Source organism: Falco cherrug, chromosome 4 (assembly GCF_023634085.1).
Source record: "Falco cherrug isolate bFalChe1 chromosome 4, bFalChe1.pri, whole genome shotgun sequence".
NCBI lineage: Eukaryota > Metazoa > Chordata > Aves > Falconiformes > Falconidae > Falco > Falco cherrug.
The window spans coordinates 91,740,412-91,760,101 of record NC_073700.1 but is presented as its reverse complement, the minus strand read 5'-3'; the positions used below and the strand labels follow the sequence as shown (position 1 = coordinate 91,760,101).

The 19,690-nt window shown below is 38.6% G+C and overlaps 1 protein-coding gene across 3 annotated transcripts in view; it reads right to left on the bottom strand.

Moving 5' to 3' along the window:
* Positions 1 to 9,853, bottom strand: part of VPS41 (VPS41 subunit of HOPS complex) — a 107,306-nt gene extending 97,453 nt beyond the window's left edge. Inside the window, exons 1-2 of one of the 3 annotated variants that reach the window (XM_055707508.1) lie at positions 9,800 to 9,853; positions 5,777 to 5,815 (exon numbers count right to left, since the gene is read on the bottom strand). In XM_055707508.1, coding sequence (XP_055563483.1) covers positions 5,777 to 5,815; positions 9,800 to 9,820 — 60 coding nt within the window. In that variant the 5' untranslated portion in view covers positions 9,821 to 9,853. Of the gene's footprint in view, positions 1 to 5,776; positions 5,816 to 8,187; positions 8,321 to 9,311; positions 9,408 to 9,799 lie in introns of those variants that run through there. The other 2 variants (XM_055707507.1, XM_005446220.4) reach the window with 2 other exon arrangements.
* Positions 9,854 to 19,690: the final 9,837 nt, after the last annotated feature.

The following is a 19,690-nucleotide window of genomic DNA, read 5'->3' as shown; positions in this document are numbered from 1 at the left end:
GCTCATCTTACTGACTCAAATTGATAAATTATTTGCACGATACATTTTCTCATCAATAAGGAGGATAACTTTCTATTTGGAATTTATATATCTTTTCCTTCTATTCTCCCCATTTAAAAGGCCAATTTCACTTAAAGTCATGCAGGAGGAAGTAATCTCTCTGCAGGTTGCTCAGGTATGTGAAACAGAATATCGGGTTTGAGCATTTTTCTCCCATTTCATACCTTTAAAACAAATGGAAGAATGGCAACCTGGTGCAGAGATAATAAGGGAAAGAGGCATGATAAAAAGAAGTACTTCACCAAAGGTCAGACAGGAGACAAAAATGGCGAGTTGGACAGAGACAGTAGCCAAATTTACTTTTCAACCATCCATTTTCTGTTGCAATAGTGATGTCCCTTCAAAACCTACTAGCTGCAGAAGAGCTCACCTCTTCCAGCCCAGTGCTCCGCACTCCATGTTAAGAGAACATTTTGATGGAAACAGAGTATGACAAGGAGCCTTTTTTACCAGATGCTTTATTTACTTCAAACGATTTAATTGCTTTGACCTAATCCAGACCCAACCTGCAAGACTAAGATCTGGAGTGCACTGAAAAGGAAAAGAAAATATCAAGGCTTTTCCATTGACTCTTTCTAAGGCTTACAGGTTTCCTGTGTTCCTGGTCTGATCTGTTTTCAAAACCTTAAGGAACTATGTTTTTTGATTACACAAATATTACATACATAAAATAATATTACATAAATACATATTACATATTTATTCACATTATGAAATGTAAATTTCAGTGGTAAAAGTGCATCAGTGATGGATATTTCTAAACCACCATAAACTATTTGAGCACTGGGTTGACCAAGAATTTCTACAATACCTTCCTCTCTACAAACTCTCATAGAATTTATCAATATAGTATTTAAATAGCTAAAAGAATAAACCGAATAAACTAAACATACAAACATATACCTTTCACAGGGTATCAGTGATCAAAACAGGACAAAAAACCCCTTAAGACTGGGACATACAAAAACGGAAGTTCTAGAATGGAAACATGCAACACTGATGACTAACACACACAAGTACTTAGTAGAAAAACTGCAATGCACATATTAATGCATTTTTTTTAAAAAAAATTAATAACACTTTGCAGAAAATTAACATCTGCACCCACCTGCCTTTTTTTGTTTTGTTTCCTTTAACAGGCCAACAATACAAACCAAAAAATTTACCCTGTAGTGCAGCACCTACCAAAAAAACATATTCAGTGAAACTCCTTACATAAATACAGAATCATTTCATGGGACATAACATTCATTTCATGATTCCAGTGACACTTGTTCTTGAAAAGGTGCTCCCTGTAAAGAAGATACGTACAGGGCAACCCACTCACAGCCTTAGCAGTAAACCAGAAGGGAACAGAAAACTAACAAGTAACTAACCAAATTCCAGGCTGATCACTTAGTTTTGATTCCCTCATCAAGTAGGAAGGTTCTGGCTTTTGATACATCATGACTTCAATTTTATCAGTACCTCACACCCACAAATAGGGTTTGAAACCTTCTTTTTACCTCTCAGAGGCAAGGAACTATTGCTGCATTTTGTAACAGGGGGCAGGGAAGGGAGGCACACAGCCAAGATAGAGGCAGAGCATAATTAAGTTTTTTCTGAAGTTTGAACATAATTAACCTGAACATGAAGACTAAGGTTCAGACAGAAGCTGTAGGTCCTGGGACCCCAAAGAATGGTTCCAAACATTTTTCTGCTACATGGAAGTTACCTGAAATACGTGTTACTAATTTATGCAGACCTGCAATTAATTTTCCAGGGTGCAAAATATGTTTTTATTGCTACAAATTAAACCTTAACGGGCATGTTTTGTGCAGAACATACACCGTGGAAACAAAAATAACATTTACCTGACCTCACAAGATTTCAGTTTAACATAATGGCAGAGTCGCTATTAATACTGTGCAACTACAACACACTGTAAATGAACACTCTCTATACCAATACAGTGCAAAGCAACATGGAAATTCAGGGAGACTCAAACTGGCACTTTAATAAGCCTTCTTTTAAATTCAGAGATACAAACCCAGTTCCTTTCTTCACAGAATACAAGTGATTCACTGGTACATTTCACGATACATGCTGTTATGTGCACTACTGTACTGTAATATTCCTTGTTTTAATTTAAAACAAGCGATCTTTAATTTAAAGGTTTAAATCACGCCACAAAACAGTCCATTATGTAATAAAACAGGATTCTCATTAAAAACAAAACTTTCAGAGACAAAATTACAAGCTGAACAGCAGCATCAACTTAAATGCAAGAAAAAAAACACTGTGCATCTCACCGCCATGTTGCACTGCTATTGAAGAAAGCTTAACTATTTACTTATACATTTATTAGCATCATCTTTTGCTAACTAGCTGGCAACATATAATTATCTGCCTGACAGAAAACAGCTCAACTGAGAAAAGTCAGATTTTACAAACAGACACATTGCAAGGAAGAAAAGTAATCTGAAAACAAATTCAGATTCAGGCTGTACGTAATTTATGCAGATTTTTTTCCCTCCACAGTTTACAAACAGACAAAAGTCAGATGACTTTGTTGTCTGTTTTTAAGATCTCATCAAATGTGACAGTCCAAACATGTAGCTCCAGATGTTGTAAAATAAAATCAAATAAGCCAATGAAATCACATTGTACTAGGACATTTTAGCCAAACAAATCTGCTAGGGTCAGCTCCAAATGTAACATATTTGATAATTAGACAAGGTTGGGGTAAGTAAAACAAATATACTTCACAAGCACAATTGAATAACCAAAACCAACCAACCAAAACCAGATGACACAAGAAATTGTGCTTCAAGACTGCAGTAGAATTACTTAGCAAACCAAGTAGGTTTTCCTCTTAGGAATTCAGACTGTCTTAGATATAGCACTTCCTCCTTATATCATGGTATAATATATAGCAATCTGTCTATAGGAAAAGAAAAAGCTTATAATACCTTATATCATATGTAAAGATACAAAACAAAAGCATATGTTGGACTGTAGTTACCAGGAAGATCCATTACATTTCTGTAAGTGCTGACACAAGTAACTACCACTATCTCCATGATGAAAGGTCTGCTTAACATCTTAACTTATGCACCATCTCTGCTAATTAACACCTTTGAATTTTACACATTATGATTTAAACAGCAGAAAAGCATTAAACATTTTAGCAGCCTTAGGAACTGAATTTCCTGGGAAGCAAGAGTTGGAACCAAACTTACAAAGAAGGGCTCTTAGCTGACATACATTCAAGACAGTTTTTGCAGATTCCCACATTTGAGCCCTATTATAAAGCTCTACCACCAAGTCTGTGCAAATAAGCATCCTGGCATTTGTTAAAAGCGCCTGTCATTCAAAACAAACCAAGCAGGTAGCAAGTTAGAATTAGCATCTTATTTACTAGAAGCTTCTAAAGGAATACTAAAAGAGCTGCTGCATAAAACAGAATCACTGTATGTTTGATTCTTCACTAATAGTAATGGTGCAGCAGTGTAAAAAAAAAACCCAGAAAAAAATCTTCTGTATTTTGTTTACACATCCAATTCAGACAGGGACATCATTTACTCAAAACTAGGATTTTAAAAATTACATTCCTCCATAATAGAGTTCTGTAGTATAACTTGGATACACGTCATGTGCCCTCTGAAACCAACAGTAAGAACTTTCAATGTTATGGGCTGTATTAAATCCAAGAACAACTGTATATACAAAAATCTTTACCAGCGTGATGATGTCTACAACGTCCACACCATAAAACGTGTATTTTTTAATGGGTAAAACTGGATACAGCCTGCAAGGATTAGTGCCTCAGATTCTAGTACTGCCACCATAAAATCCATCCCTGATTATTCAAATTATGGGCCGCCTTAAAGAAAAAATACAATTTCATAATCAAAAGAGCTAAGAATTAAGCTACCAGTTTAATCTATCTCCGACTAGACTTCAAATAATATAAGCAAGCACTGACAACATTTATATTTTGTGATTCTACCACTATTTTTGGTTCCTATCTGAACGATCATTAGAAATAGCCTAATGAGTAGTATAAACACTAAGACTGTACATATTGTTCACTGCTTCCTTTAAGTCCTTTCTAAACATGGTTTCAAAGTTTCATTTCATCAGCTACCTGCATAGTGTCAAGATACTACAGACTGGACTTGCTATTCAAAGACAACTCATGAAAAACTTTTTTCATGGGCACTAGAATGATGACTGGATTGCTCTTGAGATCCAACATCTCCATTTTCACTTCCCTATCCATGTGAAATTAACATTAAAAGTAGGCACCAATTTTAACAAAGGTCTCATTGAAATGTTATGACTTTCAATTTTGTGAAAGCTGCATGATGCCTATTTTTACTTAAGGTAAAACAAATAAAACCCCAAAAACCTGGCAATGCAGCCATGATTAATTCTGCTGTAAATATTTATTTACTACCAGCTGAAATGTTGAAAGGCCATTAAAAAGTCCACTAAAACAAGTTCTCATGAAACACCTCAGCAGGTAAGTATCTGTGTTCACTATCCTGTGAATGTCAACCCTTGAGAGAATCACTATTCTACAAAATACTGTGTCATTGCCCAGTCATTGTCTATGCGCACTTCACATCACAAAGCAACATCCAGAATGAAACCATTCCACACTGGGCCAAGAAAGTCTGGTCCAGGTGGCTGTTCCACACAGCAGCATTAAAGGGCCAAGGAAATCCCTGCTGCTCACCGGGAATGCCCTACAGTGCCACTGCAGCCAGACACTCATGAAAAGCAAAGGGAAAAAATTACCCCACAGGAAACAAAGCCACCATCCTCTGCAAAATTTTTCTGAATCCAGCACTGGAGTGTCTGCAGTACCCACTGCCCTAAAAATTAGGATTTCTGCCTGCTTTGTGCTTAAAACCCAGATCCCAATTATGAAGATTTATTCCTATGTAAAGAATGGAAAAATCTTCCTAACAGCAAGTCCATTACAGTTTTGGAAGTCTAGGAGCCACTTTCACTTTGATACATAATGGGTGAAAACATTCTATGAATGTAATATCCTGCTCTGTGTCATCTGTCCTTACTGGTGGCCACAACTAAAGCTGCTTATCCACCCTTATTTCCTCCTGCCTGTAGCCATCCTAGACCACAATGAAGTCAAGTATATCTTTGCAGATTTCTCATCTTTCCTTCAGTGATGGCAGGTTTGGAGTTAGTACACTGATGTTTGGGGACAAATTCTTGAACCCTTCTGCAACTTTCTTCTTCTCACCCCCAGCCCACTTTTTCAGCACCTGTAGCAGTGTAGGCAGATGTCTCCAGAATATGACACTATTTTTGATAAAATGTCATCTCAAGAACAGTGACTCTACAGAACACTATTAAATCTAGACCATGAAGCTATTAAAATAAAGACAGTGATTACCTAAATGTAGTATTACTGCATATATAATTATACTGACAATTACATTTTCATTTGATCAAAACATTAGTGCATGCACTTGAATTTGTCTCTCAACATAAATCATTTTACTATAATGGGGTGACAGTGGGTTTTTTTAAATATAAAGAAGCTTCTAACAGCAAACAGCTCCTTTTTAATAATTTAAAGCCAGATTAACATTCCTTGCTACACAGCACTGGCGAAACTCCTAAAAACAACCAATGAGGTTGTATTTACCCCTCCACACTGACAGACACATATTCAGGTGTGAAGCATTTTAAGGGGACTCACCTCAGATTCATCTGTTGATTCCTCATTAGACCTGGTTTCCTGAAAATGACACAAAGAAACAAAGGGGAAATTAACTGAATACATAAATAACCGAGCAGTATTTTCCTTTTCAAAGTATTTTTAAAATATTTATTAAGAAACAGAAGACAAAGCAAAAGGAACTCAAAGTTCAGAGTTTCCACCCTTTCCACTCATACCCAATTTCTGCTTGCACTTGCCATCTAGTGCCACACTGACACTCACTGGCACCAGCTGACTGTGATACTACTGTCAGCTACCCTAGAAGAGAGTGATTGGATTATCTGAGAATCTGTCCCTGTGAAAGCTTCCCTTCTTCCAGATGTGGTAGCAAGTTTTGCAAAGCAATTCTGCCCTTGTATCCACTTGAAAGGCAGAATAGCGTTCTCAAGTTATCCACAAACTAGCTTTAGTAGACAACTATTCAGCTTTTAATAGGCTTATTTTACATGTAAATAATTTCAAACCATTTTCCATCAAAATCCAGCATTTAGTGACTTTCTCCTTCCCATCCCATGTCAAGGCAAGCCATATGGCTTTCCCCTGCCTTTGAAGCAACTATACCTTTAAAACGTCTCTCTCTGGCAAGACAATGATTCTTACTGTCCTACCAAAAAAAATTTTTTAAGTCAACTGCTAATCTCTCACCTGTCCACTGAGAAAATCTGCTGATGCAATGCCTCCTCAAAGAGGTCAGCAAAATGAAGATTTACTTAACGTATTTATCGTTATCAACAGCAATAAAAGATTACAACTAATATGCTGACAGTGAATGTAAGCATTTACAACAAAATATGATATAAACAAAGAATGAGCAAGAGAGAAGGCAGCATTTCAAATCTTACAAGGTAGTATTTGGACAGTAAGATAAATAGGTACAGAAGTTCACCAGAGAAGTGAAAAAAAAAAGGGGGGGGGGGGGGGGGGGGGCAGGGAGCTGCAGTTATGAACAGTTAAAAAGAGAAATGGAAAGGGAGGGAAATGTAATGCGCTGACAACCAGTGTCATTTTTAGTTTGTCACTGTTTTCTATTTTCCGTGTTTATAAAATGTACTGATTATGACCTCTAGGCAAAAAGCAAACACCTCCTTTGCATTAGTAGAGGTTTACCTTTAGTGACCATAGTGACCCTCACAACAGATGGGGGACAAGAGCAGCATTGCTACTTGCTACTTGAAACTCAGTGCAAAGTGTCACCACGATTACTGCCATCTGTTTCCATTTTACTCACTACAGCCAGGCCCACCTCTAAAACACACATCACATAGAAAGGTTATCCATGTAGTCTATACTCATGACATGAGTTGGGAAATTGCAAACAGAAAAAACATGGGAGTCAAGGGAACATGAACAGGGAGTAAAATCCTGGCATCCTTACAAGCTGAGATTTGACTTTGCAAGTAAAACCATTTGTTGGTCAGTTTCAGTGTCTTTACTGACAAGATGCAGTTACCTTTCAGGAAATAACAAGCTTGTTACAATCTTTGTGTATGCAAACAACAACCAAATGAGGACAGAACTAAAATACTGTGGTGCAACACTGCCAGCCTATTGAACAAGCTAGAGCAACACACGAAGTCCAATGTAAAATATCAGATTCCTAATAAAAAAAAGGCTTTCTCTCCTGAATACCAAGAGTTGCCTACTCAACTCCTTAATAAATCAAAACTATTAGCACTACCATTTTGATATTTTAATGCAATTCACACAGTTTATAATAAAGGAGAATTTGTTTAAAACAATAATAAAAAAAACCCTGTTCTAAACAAAATAAGCTATTACAGTGACATTTTTGCTGGTACACATGAGACTTTTCTAATGCAGCTACACACTTATATTCTACCACCCCCTCCCCGGTTCTAATTGCTTTGGCTATTCAGCAGAACACAAATGCAGGCAAAGCCAGTGATGATAATTTTCAGGATGAGCTCACGATCTAACACCATGCAGTGTCATACACGTGTAGGGGGAGTAACAGCCCACTTGCCGTTACAGCAGCTGATCCTCACATCCAACTGAGTCCCTTAATACTTAACTGAGTTGCAAGTTGTTACATACAAGGGCACCCTTGGAAAACCATTAGTCTACAAAATCGGGGCACACTAGAAGTTGATTCAAACAATGAATCCATGTGAAAGAAAAAAGTCTCAATCTGCTTCAATTTAGGACATGTACCTGGGTACCACTACTATATTCATAAGCCACTGCAACTGCAGCAACTAAATTTCATCAAAAGCATAGAGATTCAGGCAAAAGCTTCACAGCCTTTACGGTTTACTGCAGAAAAGCACATGCAAAAAATCAGGGGGAGTCTTGGCTTCAGAAAAACATGCAGAAACTGTATTTGTTCCCTGATAGTAACGCCGCAGAATGTGCTTATAATTGACACTTACCTACTAACTCACTTTGCTAGTAACTTAGTACAGAAAGCTTTTTGCCCAAGTTCTCCCACTCTCTCAGGCTAACTGGAAGAGTAAACTGCAGTTATGACTGTCCTGGGGTTTTGTTATGTTCCTCTCCCCTCCCTCCAAATGCATGAACCAAGAGGATTATCCCTCACTTCTACTTTTTAGTAGCTTTTTAACTGTGAAAAGGAAATCCCTCAACAGGAATCTGTGGATGAACAGAATCACAAATCATGTAGGAATAGCTGCCAATGGTAGGTCTCAGACTCAGGGGAAAATCAGCCAGCTGTCAAATGCAGTTGATCAAGTAGCCTAAGAACAGAGAAAGGGAATGTGGGTGAGGAAACCACAGAAATGTGAAGTAATCTCTCAACATTATAATCTCTCACTTAGTAGATCCAACATAACTTCTCAATAAATTCTTAAGCTGGCTTTCTAATACGATGGCTATAGGGTCTTCCCTTCTCTTCCTTCACAAACATCCAGATGCTATCCACTATGTTTAGTCCCCTAACTTAAAGATACTGGGAGGGGAAAACCACAAAACTTGGGTTTCAAAGCAACCTACACGCACAGTCCCTCTTGGTAGTGGCGTGCATGCTCCCCACAGGAAGTAACAGAAACAAATAAGGTAACTTTCCTACCATAGTCCAAAGAAAGCAAAACACTAGCTGTTTTAACCTCTAGTATTCTTAGAGCAGGCAAAAAGACTTGTCGGACTCAGCTTCATCCTTAGAACCCTTCTGAATGCTGCCATGGTTAAAAACTCAGACAAAGGGTCAAAGCCTCCCCCAGAGAAGCCAGCCCCCCACAACAAACCCCTGACAGCAGGGGAGGTGGGAACCAGGTGCCAACCTCCAAGTCAGGCCAATTCCCTTGGGATAATTCTAAGACTCTTCCACCTGTAGGCATTCGAGGCAGACAAACACCACACAGCTCTGTATCAACGCCCTGGCTCAGCAAAGAAACACTGAGAAAGTATCTGAAAGGACTGGGAACTTCACTCGTTCCTTTTATTCCCCGCCCCCCAGCCCCCACCTCGGGGAGGAGCAGCCTGGCCAGGCCAAGCTTTAGGAGGCCACCCACTGTAAAGCCCCACCGGTCACAAGCACCGAGCTCCTCACAATTTGTCTTAGCAGAAAACGCTGAACACGTCTCTTGTGCCACCCGATAAATGGTAGCTTCTCAGCCATTTCTGCGAACCCTTCAGCTTTTTAATCCCGGCTCTACACGGCGCCGGCTGCTTTCCTAAGTCTCCCTCTCGCCCAGCCCAGGTCCCTGCGCCGGGTGTTATGCATAAAGCGGAGTCCCCGGGGCCTGCGCCGCCTCCCCTGCCCATCTACCAGGATCTTCACACAAAACCCAACAGGCAGCCTCGGGCAGCGCGGCGGGGAAAGGCGGCCCGGCACCGCCGCCTCCATCTTCTCTCCTCCACCCCGGCGCAGCGAGGCTCTGCCGGCCACGCCGCCGGCCCTCACACCGCCGCCGGGCTGGCTGCCGCCCTCTGCCCCTCACACCCGCGCTGGCCCTTCGGGCCGCCGCTCCCCAGGGCCGCCCCGGCCCCGCGCCCCCGCCGGCGGCAGTGCCCCCACAGCGCTACCTTCTCCTCAGCTTCCGCCATGGCGCGGCCGGGCGCGGTCACGTGAGGGGCCGGAAGCCGAGGCGGCAGCGACACCCTGGGAAATGTAGTTTCGGGGCGGGGGTGTGGGTGTCCCGTCCTGTCCACCCCCCCTCCCGTCTTTTACTTTTTTTTTTTCTTCTTTTTTTTTCTTTTTTTTTTAATTTTCCTTTTTCTTTGTTGTTGTGGTGGGTTATTTGGGGCCAGGCGCTTGCTCAGCCGTGGCTATGCCAGCGCTGCCTTACAACCTACGCCAAGGACTGAGGCAAGGCCGGGCCCTGCAGGGGTGCCACAGCCACTCGGGTTTTCCTCTCGCCCTGCTTAGCTGTGAGCGACATGCTGTTTTTAAGCTGAATTCCTTCAGTTTGCTCAGGGAGGCCTTTGTATGCCCAGCTGTGATGAGACTGAAGGTGGCCACCATGGTGAATGCTGAGGTGGCCTCTGGTTAGCGGGGTTTGGCAGCCGCTGAAGCCCAGAGCCACCAGCCGTGTACCCATGCCCGCTGCCATGTTGCATGCTGGGCTGCCGGTTCTCTTGGATGGCATGTTTACTGGCACCCATTTGAGCAGCACTTGGTCTCCATCACATCAGATCTCCATGCTAACCAAGCTCTGGTTTCCATTGGATCCTCTGGTGAGGTACATAAAAGCCTCTGTCCTCTCTGTGCTTTATAGTTAATTTGTCAATATTGAAATTGGCCACACGTTTAGTGTGAGGAGAAAAATTTTAGAAAGCCTACGTATCTTTCTACGGTTCTAGGAACTGCTCCATTTTGTCTTTTAAAACCTTAAAACAAGACTTGAATGCTTTTGTTTGCACCCAAATTACTTTATTTATATGTCAAAAACACAACCAAAGCTAAAAAGTGATATGTGGGACTTCTTATTGCTTGGGTTTTGCCACTGGAGCAATTCCAAATCTCTAGTGGAGCTACAGTGTTAATGCACCCAGTCGCTACCCTTGGGATCACAACCAAGATTTTAAAAATGAGTAGGTCAACTTTGGCAATAAAAGAGAAATTTAGCATATTATACTGGAAGATCATAAGGCCATACAATTAAAGTTAATTGCAGAGAGTGTTACCTTGGATATGAAAATTATGTGTGTCGTTGCCATACCTTTAGAAACTAATTGCCAGGATTTTGACTGAGACGAGGGAGAACCGTCCTTTAAAATCATACTGAGAGGTTGATGCTGGGGTGAGAGCGAGATATCAAAGTTAACAGTGTCAGTACAAGAACATCTGAATATAACTGTCATGAATACATTTAATTTTCAAATGACATAATAATAAACCCTCCTTTTTTGGTCTGTTACCAGATGTCTATGGACTATCAGGGTACCATGGCGAAGGAGTGTGTAAATGTCATCCTGTCCATATAAGCCAAGGGATAGCTACAGAGAAGATGTTTGGCTGTCATTGTACAAAATATTGTGGAGACCTCACCTGGATGTAACGGTAAATGTCAAATCACCTTTGTTGCAAAGAAAATGAATTCAAACTGCAAGGGGGAAAAGGACTGCTTAAAAGGATCACTGAAATTTAGAGTCTGTTCTATGGGAGAACATTCTATTTCAGTTCTATGGACTGAAAAAAAGAAGGGCTTGGGTGCTTACGTCCAGTCATAAAAAAAAGCTGAAGAGGAAGAGCTACTAAAGTGAAAGGTATGAGGTCAAATAGTTACCAGCTATTTTCAGTGCATTTAGGCTGGAAATGAGAGGTAGATTCACATGTGTCAGACGCGTGGTCCTCAGAAGAGTCTTGCTGGCAAGAAATTTAACTGATTTCAAGATGAGACTTAATAAACCTATATAAGAGACTGTAAGAGATGTTTGCTGACAGCTGTGTTGCTTACCCAGAGAATTAATTCCAGTCCCATTCTGACCTTCTTGAATCTTAGTCCTGTTGAAATCAATGATAAAAAATATCATTGCTGTCAGTGCAGGCAGGATTTGTCCTGTAGTATATAATGCACAAGCCATTTTATCCATTACTTGAAGACCATGTCTATCTAGTGAAAGGAAACTTTGCCTGATATAATTTTTTTCCCCACTTTTAGCAGGGGAAAAAACTGCATAGGGGGTTTGGGTTTCAGTTTTTTTTGGGGGGGTTGGTTTTTTTCTCTCAACAGAGACATTTTGCGGCATTTTAAAAACTGAAATGAACATTAATAACTGGCTTTATAAATGCCAAAAAACCTCAGACTGTTAGGGAAAGGATAGCAGATCTTGTAAACTTTGCTATTACAACAGCTAACAGTGCACATTTGTTACAAACAGAGCAGTCAAGGAGCAGCTGTTCTTGTTTTCATTTCACATAGAATAAGTGGTAATAAACAATCTGATTTACTTACAGTGTGCTACTTATTTCTGGCAGAAATGTGCATAACTAATTTTTTTTCTTGTTTAGTCTTAAGGTGTGAATTCAATCTGCCATGGTTATAGGTTTTTATTGTGTCAGGAAAGTGTAATATGTTGGCATCTGATTCTGCCACCTCTCCCACATCCACCCTTCAAAAGAGCTGAAAGCCATCAAGAAGCAATGACGTCAGGGAGGTTTAACATCTTTCAGCAACTCCCACAAAGCACTCGGCATCCTACAGACTTTGGCCTCAGAACATCCCAGTCAACCTTGGGAGATAAAAAGCTTAAGCTAGTTCAGCATAGTGGAAAATACAGCACTTTATGGAAGTAAATGTTCTGTCCTAACCCTAAAAACTACTCTCTCTCGCTGTCTGCCAGCACATATAATTTTGGATTAAGTCAGTTGTACAAGAGGGACAGGTTTGGGATCACTTGTGAGGTTTTGAATGCCTTTAAGTATAGGTAGAGCATTTGGCTCAGATCCATATCAAGTGATGTGCTGGCTCTACCTTATTGTTTAGTTGTAACTTAGTTTACCAAAAATAGCACTCTGCATAAGTCTTTTTAAAGATTTTAGCCATACTATGATGCTTTTATTGTTCATAGTGCCTACTTTAATGCAGTGCTTCCAGGTGACTGGAATTCTACAAGACATTTCTAACAGGATGATGGCACCCCCATCCAGCTTTCTAAAATTCAAGTCTGTCGAGAGTTTCTGATTTATCTTTTGCTACAGAAATCAGAATTATCATTGAAACATGGACCTTGACCAACATTCAGATTCCAAATACTGCTAGAATTTTTATCTCTTGCTTTAACACACTTTCTCCTTGACTATTTTGAAACATAACAAGCAGCAAGTATCCATGCCATTTGATAGAGATTATTGTATTTCAGTCTCCCAAGAGCTCTCAGTTGCTTTCAAGTAGGACTGATTCATCCAACAAAATATTCAGCTGGGTTATCTCTTGCCACTCTTGCTACCACTTATTTGGTAAAAAAAATAAAAATAAATCGTGTTTTCTGTAAGTTAATAGCATTTAAAAACACTATGCTGATAAAACATAGCTAATATTGTCAGAACAATAGAAGTTCAAAGGCTTTCCTCTTTCTGTTTGTTTGCTTGTAGAAATAAACTTGCATAGGCTTTTCTTCTTTTTTTTGCCTTGCTTTCAAAGAATTATTTCTGTAAAGAGACTTTCAATTTGTACCATAGCTTCCATAAATATAATCTTGACTATGTTCAGGAAGTTCATGCTTTAAAGAAGATCCTATTTCACCTGCTGCTAGCATTATATTGTTTTGCAGTCGTTTATTTTTTCTTCTTAATCCACCTCTAAAGTTTATTTATCACATTTCTTCCTTAAATAAATATCAAAACAATGAATATTAAAAACATTTCAGTTATAAATTTTTAAAAAATTAAGTAACACTTTAATGACTTGAAGCTAGAAAAAACATGCTCATAAAGCTAAGCTTAAAAACAAATCTTCATAGGATAATCATTGACAAAGATAAGTAAATATCTTTTTGTTAAACATAGTAGTACCATATAAGCATCATAGTAACTGCCTTCTTCAGTTGTTGCTAAAATTACCCCTGTGTAATTTGTGATATCACCAAAGAGACAGTGTAAGAAATGTATGTATATATTACCACTGTGTCCCACCACTGCAGCATATTTAGATTGAATTTAAATGATCAGCTATTTTTATAAAAGTGAGTGATAATAGTATCAGAATTATTATTATTACAAATTCTTCAAAATACTCAGTCTGTATTCCCTGACATGTAAAGACTTTTCCAAATTATAGTGAATTATTTTCAGATCCTTCAAGAATAATATTTCCCTTAGTCTTCTCTTTCTTCCTCTGACCCTCACTCCCTGTCTGTGTTTCTTCTCCCTTTCTTCATCTTCACTCTCAGGCAGTCTTTATTGGAAGATATGTTCTTGTGCTGGGTAGAGCACACAGAGAAGATGAAAAAATGTGAAGAACAGTAAACAACATAAAGCCAGTATAATTATCCATTTATTAAAGATAAACAAGGGCTATATATAAAGGGAGAGGTAGTAAGGGACCCTCTTAAAAACCTTATAGTTAAAAATATAAAGGGCCTAGTAGAGAAGGAGCAAGTCTGAAATTGAAAAATTATTATACTACTGGAAAATTCTATAGATCTCTAGATTATGAAGCCAAATGGGAATAGCACTGTGATTTAATCTGAACTCCTCCCTAACATGGGCCATGAGATTTACCTGAATTAAATCCTCTTTGCACCATTTTTTAAAAAAGAAAACATACCTTGACATAACATTTCCAATTATACAGAACTCCCTGCACTTCTGGTAAGTCATTTCAAGGGCAGTTATACTCACTGCTAGAAAAATAAATTATAAAAGATGTGTCTTACTGGGTCAGAACAGTGGTCCATCTAGCCCAGTGCTTGGTCTTCAACAGTGACGATAAGAGATGCTTTTTAGGAAGAGCATGTAACTCTGAGCTCTGCTCCCCTTGTCTTACCCCAGCATCTACTGGCATGGAATTAGGGATTTTAGAAGGCGCATCCTGGACTGCTCCTTCTACTATCTGTTAAAGAACCTGCTGTTGATGAATTTGTCTCTTTTGGACCTGCTGATACTGCCTGCCTTTACAGTCTCTTGAGGCAATGAAGCCCAGAAGTTCTCTGCCTGCTGCTTTCTTTTTTCCCTGTTTTAAACTGCTCTGCTATGGCTCTCCTAACAATTTTTAAAAACGCCCCTTATTTCTAATATTACAGGACTTGGTATGTAATGGGATTTCCTTATCCCTATGGCAAATTTAAATTTGTCTTACTTCAGCTTTAAGCCACTCCGTTATGTCCAGCATAGCATCATCTGTCAGCAACTTTTGAAAGTTCTGTATTAAAAGATTTCCATTACCCATGTGAGTACACGTAGCCTAACATGAAATCACTTCTTGGTTATTTGTTAAGTTAAATAGAAAGATGTGATTATTTCACAAAAAGTTACCATCTTTCTTAATTTGTGCCTAGTGGGACATGACTCTATTAATATTAAACTAAAGCTAGATGCTCACCCCTCTAGCATTGGTTTTATTTTTATGAATAACTCTACCATTTCCAGCTGTAATTTCATTTTTAGGTTTGCTTCTTCTTTTTAGTAGAATTAAAACACTCCTTGTCTTCAATTCTTCTAACACTGAGTTCTTTTTTTCCTGTTGCCTGTAATATGTATTTTTATGATTTCTAGGTTCTTTCTTACAGTTACCACCACTGATTTTTTTTTCCTCTTTGAAACTTAATGTAAAAATGGAAGTCTATAGAGATAAACCTATAATGGATGCTTTCATGTCTTCTTCAAGGATATTTTGTGTTTCATTATCTTTTTGTGGATTCCTCACTATTCTTTTAGGAGTTACCACTTCCCATATTTATGTTCCTCCTGGCTGGTTATTCATTAGTTTCATCTTTTTAAAGAAGCATTAATGTTTGTTTTTAGTAAGAGCCATATGCCATTGTCAAGCCTAAATGTGATTTGAGTAATAAGCATTTTCATCAAAGAAAGCACTCAGATTTGATATGATTTAACACATAATGGTTAGAAGAGTCTTAAGATACTGTTTTGTCCAGTAGTCCCAAGAACAAGCTTAAATTTCATCCCTATGTTCATATTTAGGTTTTTTTAGCTTTTAGCTATTGGACTTCCTTCCTGTGTATCCAGAACTGCTGTCTATCTATATAAATGAGATCAATTCTTTAAAGAAAATACATATTTAGATAGAAACTTGAATCTTGACTCTAGGTTTTTACAATTTTATTAAGATTTCTGGAATTTGAAATTGAAAATCCAGAATCCCCATTCCTAAAACGTCAGTCTAGGCTAAGCTAATTTTTACAAATTATCTGTCTTACAATGTGACTTTAACAGAACTGTTTATCATGTTCATTATGTTCAACTGTTCATCATGTAGGTTAAAGGCATAATGGAGTCCTTGTCATTACTGAATTACCGAGATACCTCTGTCTATATTCTTGTTATAGTTTGCACTGTCTTGGTTCCCAAGGTGATTGGTGCAGACTGTCTTGAGGCACTGCTCTCTTGTGTGTTTCCAATTTAAGTACTGGAAATTATATGAAGATAGTTTTTCTGTCTGTCTGATGGGTGTCTTGCATTATGCTGAGATTTTTCATGTCCAGGAAGGAGACACAAAGGAATGTGCAAAGGCACAAAGCCTTCTGGGGTAACGCTGGAGGACTGTCTCAAGAAGGAGCCTACTTGATGGGGTTTGCCATGGTAATATCAGTCTATAGCAGACCCTGGAGCAAACTGTCACACAGGGCACTAGTCTCCTCACTACAGAGGGAGCCTGGATGTGAACAGCCACATGCACAGTTTTGGTGATCAGGGCAGTGGGGGACTACAGATAAAGAGTGAGCCAATCTGGCAGTATGGACCCATACACAGAATAATTTTGTGCTCCTGTGGTCTTTCTATATAAAGGTGATATTACCAAGGTATTTTGCTATTGTTTTCCTTAGGTTGTTACAAATATGCATGAATTTTAGTAATACACTGCTGCTTTCACTCATACCCACCACAGCTGCTTCCAGACACTGATCATGGGTGACCACAATATGAGGTAGAAGTAAGTTTCCCAAAAGCTCTGTGCATTGTGTTTCCTTTTAAAGAAGACTACCTATTTGAAAAACATCTTTCCAAATGGCTTACCTAAACTGAAACATCATAAATATCTTTCTCTTCCAAATCTTAGTGACAGTTTTCTATATAAACTGTATTACAGTAATACACAGACATACCTTGGATATAATTGGTCTATTTGTATTTTAATCTAAAGAAAAAAAGGAATTTCAGGACACAATAGAACAGAATCAATAGAACATAAGCCATTCTTCTTTTAATCTTAGATTTCATGCCTGATGAATGTTTTTCTGTTGTTAGTTAAGAAGCGTTCATTAAAAAGGTCAGCGGTAGCAACACTTGTTCAAGCATCTTGGAGAATAATTTTGCAAAAATAGTGAAGGAACAGGTTACTACCTAAATAGCAACTTTCATCAGATACAATCCTTAAAAAAAATGTAGTATTCTAAATTTAATATATATAGTGGATAGGAGAGTTGTCACTGGAATATGAAGCTTCTCTATATTTGGCTTGGCCTGCCCCAATTGCTCTGTTGTGAAGACACAGCAAATCTGTTTATGCAACATCTCACTGTTAAAGAATCGAAGTTCTTTTGGGAATCTTTTCCACCTGAAACAAAAGTGGTATTACTTTTGAACTAGTCATAATTTGTATGATTTCAAGGTGAAAAAACTACAGATTATATGCATTTTCAAAACAGCCATCTCCCTCTGCACACCAAAAAAAAGCCCCTATAAAGTGATATTTTCATAAGAAGCTGTTTATCCTTGCTGCCAGTGCAGCTGATAGGAGCTTTATTATTGATTTCAGTAGGAAAAGATTTAGACCCACATTTTATGCTTTCAAGTATATAAACCATTATTATTTAAATAATTAGTATATAATAAATATTTTAAATATTGGCATATAGATACAAAAACCTCCATTTTCTTTACATCTGTGTTGTATCTTCCCGCTGGCTCTCAGGAGTCAAGTCACCAAAGCCTAGTAAAGCTCTCTCCCGTTCCTTTTCTTCACAAGTGTTATTTCTGATAATTATTTTCCTTCACTTCTGATCTGCTCTGTTACTGAAGGTTTTTAATGGAGTCAATGTTAAATTGATCATTGGAAAATCTATTTTGTATTTACAGTGAAAAACACTTTTCTTCTTCTTCTTCTTCTTGACATACACTTAACCTCAAGGAAAAATACTTAGCTTTCCACTTACTTAAATAGTGTACAAAATGTACAGAAAATGATTGATGAGGTTATCACAGTTCCTACCTCAGGAATACTGTATGCTTTCCATGCATAATATTCTGGTTGTAACCATAGAGCATATTATGCTAACATTCCGAAGTGAATTTTCAACTCTTCCATCTTTGTGTATATATTTTGTAACACTGCATAACTGAAAGCCAGGGAGTGGAAGGAAGGAAAGAACTGAAAATGTGAAAAGGGAGGAGAAGCAACAAAATAAATTAAGCCACTATTAGACTCCTGCAAAGCAGATAGCTGCTGTTACTGCCATTTGACAGATGTGACATAAAATTCTGGTTCCACTAAATTGAATAAGGATTTTGCTGTTCATCAAAAAGGGGTTAAGACTTCACCCAAATATTCCATATTCCCTGTTAAAATGAGCATTGAAACATGCAGTAGGTATGAACACATGAAATTAGGGGCACATAGCTGGTTACAACAGAAAAAAAAGCCCATGTTTTTTCTGATGTTGTAAAGTTGCCTTAATTCCCAGTTATTACAGCATAACTGAACCATCTTAATTTTGGTAAAGATCCTGCAATTTCATTCATGAGAGAAGTCCAATTAACTTTCCTGCAGCCCAAAACACGAAATTAAATGTGTCACAAGCCTGTACAGCTTCTTTAACTGGTGCTACCGCCATACCAAGATGCTACACTGTTTTAGCAGAGGTGCAGAATGAATCCTGGCCAGCAGAATAAACCCTTGATTGTCTCAGTGAATTCCCCTTTCCAATTGTGTATGACAAATAGTCATTTACATTTCAGACCCTTTTTACACTCACAGGAAACTGAAGAAGAAAAAAAAAAGGCCTCAGTGTAACTGAGGATCAGGCCATCAGTTTATTGCCATCGGGCCTTTTGATCAGAAATTCCTGTACCTATGAGACAACCTCTCCATTTACTGAAAGCACAATCCTCACTGTGTGTTCTGTTTTCTGATGCTCTAATCATATCCTATCTTAGAAAAAAACTCTGAAAACCAGTTCTTTCTTCCATTACATCTTTAGCTGCATGTATCAACCCACTTCTTTGCACAGCTGTGTTTTCCTTACCGTCTCTTTCTATCCTCTTGCATCCCCTCAGGATTTGACCCTAGACCACGTAGCTGAAGTCTGACAGTTCACCCTGGGACAATCCTTGATTATGGAGCAATGTCAGAGTCAAATTCCAGGTCCCTGGGGTGCAGGATAGTGCCTGTAAGTGGTGCCTGAGGTGATACACAGACTATTTAAGTATCTCCTCTTACCTCCCTCCACCTTGGAGTGGAATACCTTTTTAGTCAAATACATTCTCAGTGAGTTTTGTTTTGATGTGGGAAAATAACCTGGTTCTGGTAACATATCAACAGATTTCAGCAAATTCAAATGTAAGGCTGTTGAAGTTATGTTATCCAAAGGCTGCAGATTTAAAAAATGCTTTACAATCTACCAACCTGTGACATGGAAACAAAACTAATGACATGTTAACAGTCCCGCTGAAGTCAATGATCCCTACTAGGAAAGTGATTCACCTCCAGAGGTTTTAAAAGATAAGAGTATTTCATAGAAAAAAAGGCCACACAGCCTTTATACATAGTGTTCCTACACAGCATTCCTACATCATGT